Raw genomic sequence first — 5,225 nt, 5'->3', positions numbered from 1 at the left:
CTTCTTGGTCCCGCCCTCTCCTCTCCCCACCCCTCTCCGTCATGTCCAGTGCCGGTAGCGCGACCAGCGGCAGATTTGGTAGCGACTCAGACCTCATTGACTGGGACGTCCCGCTTCGCTCGGAGGACGATGAGTAACTTGTCCCCTCTTCATCACGTTGGCATGATAGTGCGTGGATAGGGGCGGGAACTGGAGCTCTACGTCTTCCCCTATCGCTAAGCGTCCCAATGCGAATGATGACACCGGGTCCACGCACTCTGTCGTGCGATCCGCATGCTCTCTCCACTGGTGAAGGAGCAGAGCCGAGCCTCAGGTCACCTCACGAGCTTCATCTCATCCGACTCCGACGATAGCGACACGACCACCACGGAAGACGATGACACCCCTCCGACCACGGACGCCTACACGGAGGACAACTACCGCCACTCCGATGATTGCAAGAGCAAGGGCTTGGCGCAGATATGGTGAACTCCGGCTCCTAGGGGCGGCGCTAGGCCCCAGGCAATGGGGACCTTGGCCTAGGGCGTGGCTGCTCCATCCTTTGTTCACCGATTCACCGGTGCAGACAATGTTCATTACTGTAGCCGTACTTTTGGCCTGGGACGTAGCCTATTCCTAGCTCCGCTACTGCCAGCACCGTATCTATCTAGTTTACCTATCTAGTGCCCGGCGACGAACTGCTTCTTTTGATCCAGTAGTACATGTCTGGTGATGAATTTTGTTGCTATGCCCGTTTCTTTCTATGATTGCTATGTAGTTTATCTCATGTTGCATGGATTTGGATGGCCGGATATGAGGGGGACGACTGCGAACACTAAGAAATCCACAAAGTTAGCACATCTTTTTTTTTCTCCTCTTGCGAAAACACTGGTTAAACTGTTTTTTTTAGAAAGGTTAAACTGCTTTATGACTACCGTGGCTGCAGGGTGCGCCACTGCCCACCCTTGCCACTAGGCTACAGCCTAGTTCTCGATTTTGTTGGTTGTCAAAGAGTTGATCTGATGGTGTGTATATTAGAGTGGCTATACATTCTCGACGACCCCCTGGCGTTTGTTTGCCGGTAGTAGAAATAGCAGACAAGTACGGGACAGAGCGTTATCATTGCCGAACCCGTCGAACAAATTTAGCCGACGCAAAGGCTGCGGAGGAGCACCAAGAGCGGAGGCTTGTTCCACTAGCATGCGCCTAGTGCCACGCCGTGTAACTACCAACCCATGCAAGATGCAACACAACGGTTTCTTTTGAAAACTCTGCTGCTTGGCCAGTATATAAAGGACACCCGCTGTTGCAAGCCGGCCACATCAGAAACAGAAGTTCCCAGCGCAGGCAGGCACGAGCCATGGCATTCTTCATCATCACCATCTTGCTTGGACTCCTCTCCGTCTCTCAACCAGGTGCTCAATCTTCTCCCGCTACCCATTTCAGTCGCGTTCTTGAGCATTTGCGTTGTGCGGTGTTGCTGATTCTTGCGACTGCGCATGGCAGCGCGAGGTGTCAACTACACGTTCATGAGGGAGGCGATGCACGCGCCGCCGGTGACCTACTACGACTACATCGTCATCGGGGGCGGCACGGCGGGCTGCCCGCTGGCGGCGACGCTGTCCAGGCGCTACCGCGTGCTGCTGCTGGAGCGCGGCGGGTCGCCGTACGACGACGACCGCGTGCTCAACATGGCGCACTTCTCGGACGTGCTCTCCGACACGTCCGCGTCGTCCCCGTCGCAGCGGTTCGTGTCCGAGGACGGCGTGATCAACTCGCGGCCGCGGGTGCTGGGCGGCGGCAGCTGCCTCAACGCCGGCTTCTTCACGCGCGCCGGCGTCGGCTACACGAGGGCCGTCGGCTGGGACGCCAGCGAGGTGCTCAGCGCCTACAAGTGGGTGGAGGACGTGGTGGCGTTCCAGCCGGAGCTGGGGCCGTGGCAGGCGGCGATGCGGCGCGGGCTGCTGGAGACCGGTGTGGTGCCGGACAACGGGTTCACGTACGACCACATCCCCGGCACCAAGGTCGGCGGGTCCATCTTCGACCCCGACGGCCGGCGCCACACGGCGGCCGACCTGCTGCAGTACGCGCGCCCCGAAGGGATCGACGTGCTCCTCCGGGCCCGAGTGGCCAGGATCTTGTTCAGTTACAAAGGTAGTCTTGTTTAAAGATTGCACTGCCAACTGACCGTTAAGTTCGTTAACGGTATAAAGTCAAGCAATATTGCCGTGGCGCGAATGATTTGGTCGACGAGTTCGGGCGCCAACGAATTTTTTTGGTTTGCAGGGACCAAGCCCGTGGCGCGCGGCGTGGTGTACCGCGACTCCCTGGGCATGGTGCACGTGGCGTACCTCAACCAGGGCGACGCCAACGAGATCATCCTGTCGGCGGGGGCGCTGGGCAGCCCGCAGCTGCTGATGCTCAGCGGCGTCGGGCCCTCCGACCACCTCCGGTCGTTCGGCCTCGACGTCGTCGTCGACAACCCCGGGGTCGGGCAGGGCATGTCCGACAACCCCATGAACGCCATCTACGTGCCGTCGCCGTCGCCCGTCGAGGTGTCGCTCATCCAGGTCGTCGGCATCACCAGGTTCGGCAGCTACATCGAGGGCGCCAGCGGCTCTGACTGGACCACCCGCACCGCCGCCTCCAGCGGCGACGGCGCGCGACAAGCCCGCGTCTTCGGCATGTTCTCTCCGCAGACGGGGCAGCTCCCGACGGTGCCCCCGAAGCAGCGCACGCCGGAGGCCATCGCGCGCGCCGTGGACGCCATGAGCCAGGTGCCGGACGCAGCGCTCCGCGGCGGCTTCATCCTGGAGAAGGTCCTCGGCCCGCAGTCCACGGGCAGCCTCGCGCTCCGCAACCTGGACCCCGACGACAACCCCATCGTCCAGTTCAACTACTTCGCCCACCCGGACGACCTCCGGCGCTGCGTCGCCGGCATCGAGGCCATCGAGCGGGTCATCCGCTCCAGGTCGTTCTCCCGGTTCGCGTACCCCAACTTTGCGTTCCCGGCGATGCTCAACGTCACGGCGGAGTTCCCGGCGAACCTAATGCGCGTGCGCGGCGGCAGCGACCCCGCGGCGCTCGAGCGGTTCTGCAGGGACACCGTCATGACCATCTGGCATTACCACGGCGGGTGCCAGGTCGGCAGAGTCGTCGACCGCGACTACCGGGTCCTCGGCATTGATGCGCTGCGCGTCATCGACGGCTCCACGTTCAATGCCTCGCCGGGGACCAACCCGCAGGCCACCGTCATGATGCTCGGCAGGTAGCATTCCTCTCGTAATCTCGTTTCACGGTAATTTTTGGCAGTGTTCGTGCCACGATGGATCAACTGATGTGCGCCCGTGCTTTGTAACCTGACGGACAGGTACATGGGAGTCAAAATCGAAAAGGAGAGGACGCTGATCGAAGGAGGAGCGAGAAAACTGTAGCGGGGTAGAACCACAAGCCTGTTATCTGCGTACAGGCGTACTGCAGTTGCTATTTGCTTTCAGGATTCTTTTAGGAGTCTCCGTACAGAGTGGAATGCTAATTGTAATTGATGAAATTTTACAAATTGTGTAAGCCAATGCCGCACCTTATTGTGAAACTTGTCGATGCGTTAACCGAATCTATGTACTAAACCTGCTTTGGCTGTGTGCATAATGATGCTGCACAAGCCTAGGCCTTCCCCCTTTTTGAAAAAAAAGTGTACTAAACGAGTGCGGCGTTTCTGCTCCCGAACTCATCTGCATCCCTACTTACAAAAAAAATCAAAATAAATACTATTTTTTTTAAAAAAAATCAATATTTTTTGTGTGGTAGATAAGTTTATGTGTGAGGTGCGTTTCAAATTTCAACTCATTTGGACATGTGAGCAATTCTCATCAAAAAAGATAAATTCAGTGTATGTAAAAAAGTTTACTGTTCACACACTGTTCTGATCTGATTTGTTTTTTTTTGTTGAGAGCTGCTCAGATGTCCAAATAAGTTGAAATTTGGAGCGAACCTCACGCATAGAAATGTCTTTCACACACAAAAAATTGGGTTTTGTTTGAAATTTTTTAGTATTTGTTTTGATTTTTTTAATCAGGTGCAGATGAGCTTGGGCACCAAATTGTATTTTCGGTACTAAACTTTCTACAAGAATGTGCCTATTTTATTGCTAGAATGACGAGGAAACCAAAAAAAAATAGAACAGGAAAAAAACTTGACTTGCCAAAAATATAGTTGACGCCTTGCCCCTTCCCCCTCTCCTCCGGCACCGGGACGCTGCCGGGGACATCTCTGTCATCATCGTCGCCATCAACTTCTCCGGCGTTCTCATGATGGTGATGTGTGAGTAGTTCATCCTCTGGGCTGAGGGTATGTATTGGTAGCTATGTTTTTTATCTCTTTCTTTCTCTCCATGTCTTTGATGGATTCGATCTTGATGTATCATGAGCTTTATTAATAAAGTTGGATCATATGATGTTCATCTCACTCTATTGTTTTGTTGGTGAATTGGGTCTTGCTCTTTGAAGTTTCTTTATGTTGGATTGAATACTTTGGATTTGAGATTACATGATGCATGTCTAGTAATTAACTTGTCGATACCATAGTTACATTAGAGTACTCTTAGCATAAAGGTTGAACGATAAGTATTATATGTGTTGTCATAGTACGATTTCTGGGATTGTCCTGGCACTTAGTGGGTGGTTCAATAGATCAAGATTGGAAAAACAATATGCAATTTCATCATACTTCCTATAGAAATAGAAACTTTGAAGTGATTCTTTGCTGCACTCTAAGGGACTAGCATGCGGTTTAATTATGTTAATAATGTTGAGAGTTGGCACTAGCGAAAGTATGAACCCTAGGCCTTGTTTTCAAGCATTCAGACACCATTTTTACTCACTTTTGTTACTTGCTACCTTGCTATTTTTTATTTGTTTAGGTTACAAAAATATATTTCTACCATCCATATCACACATATATTATCATCTATTCGCCGAACTAGTGCACCTATACAACTGACGATTGTATTAGGTGTGTAGGGGACATAAAAGACCACTTGTATTTCATTGCAGGGTTGTTTGAGAGACAACCACCTTCATCCTACATCTCTCGTGGATTAATAAATCTTAGGCCATCCACTTGAGGAAAATTTGCTACTTTCTACAAAACTCTACGCTTGGAGGTCCAACAAAGTCTACAAGAATAAAGTTGCGTGGTAGACATCATCGCCACATTTTAGAGGGTGTTGTCATTCTACATGAAACCTT

The 5,225-nt window shown here is 52.7% G+C and overlaps 1 protein-coding gene across 1 annotated transcript; it reads left to right on the top strand.

The window, feature by feature from the left end:
* The first annotated feature begins 1,239 nt into the window (after positions 1–1,239).
* On the top strand, positions 1,240–3,592 carry LOC123137629 (protein HOTHEAD). The gene is made up of 4 exons (XM_044557444.1): positions 1,240–1,394; positions 1,486–2,133; positions 2,266–3,247; positions 3,350–3,592. Exons 1-4 carry the CDS (start codon positions 1,340–1,342, stop codon positions 3,411–3,413), a joined length of 1,749 nt encoding a protein of 582 aa, XP_044413379.1. The 5' UTR covers positions 1,240–1,339; the 3' UTR covers positions 3,414–3,592.
* The last annotated feature ends 1,633 nt before the right edge of the window (positions 3,593–5,225 follow it).

The sequence above is a fragment of the Triticum aestivum genome, chromosome 6B (assembly GCF_018294505.1).
Source record: "Triticum aestivum cultivar Chinese Spring chromosome 6B, IWGSC CS RefSeq v2.1, whole genome shotgun sequence".
Classification (NCBI taxonomy): Eukaryota; Viridiplantae; Streptophyta; class Magnoliopsida; order Poales; family Poaceae; genus Triticum; species Triticum aestivum.
Note: the sequence above shows the minus strand (reverse complement) of the source record. Positions and strands in the feature narration are given on the sequence as shown.

Bases quoted from the DNA above. Each gene is read 5' to 3' on its own strand.
- LOC123137629 (XM_044557444.1), top strand. From the start codon at position 1,340: ATGGCATTCTTCATCATCACCATCTTGCTTGGACTCCTCTCCGTCTCT. The intron at 1,395-1,485 runs GTGCTCAATCTT...TGCGCATGGCAG, and splicing joins CCTCTCCGTCTCTCAACCAG to CGCGAGGTGTCAACTACACG. The intron at 2,134-2,265 runs GTAGTCTTGTTT...TTTGGTTTGCAG, and splicing joins GATCTTGTTCAGTTACAAAG to GGACCAAGCCCGTGGCGCGC.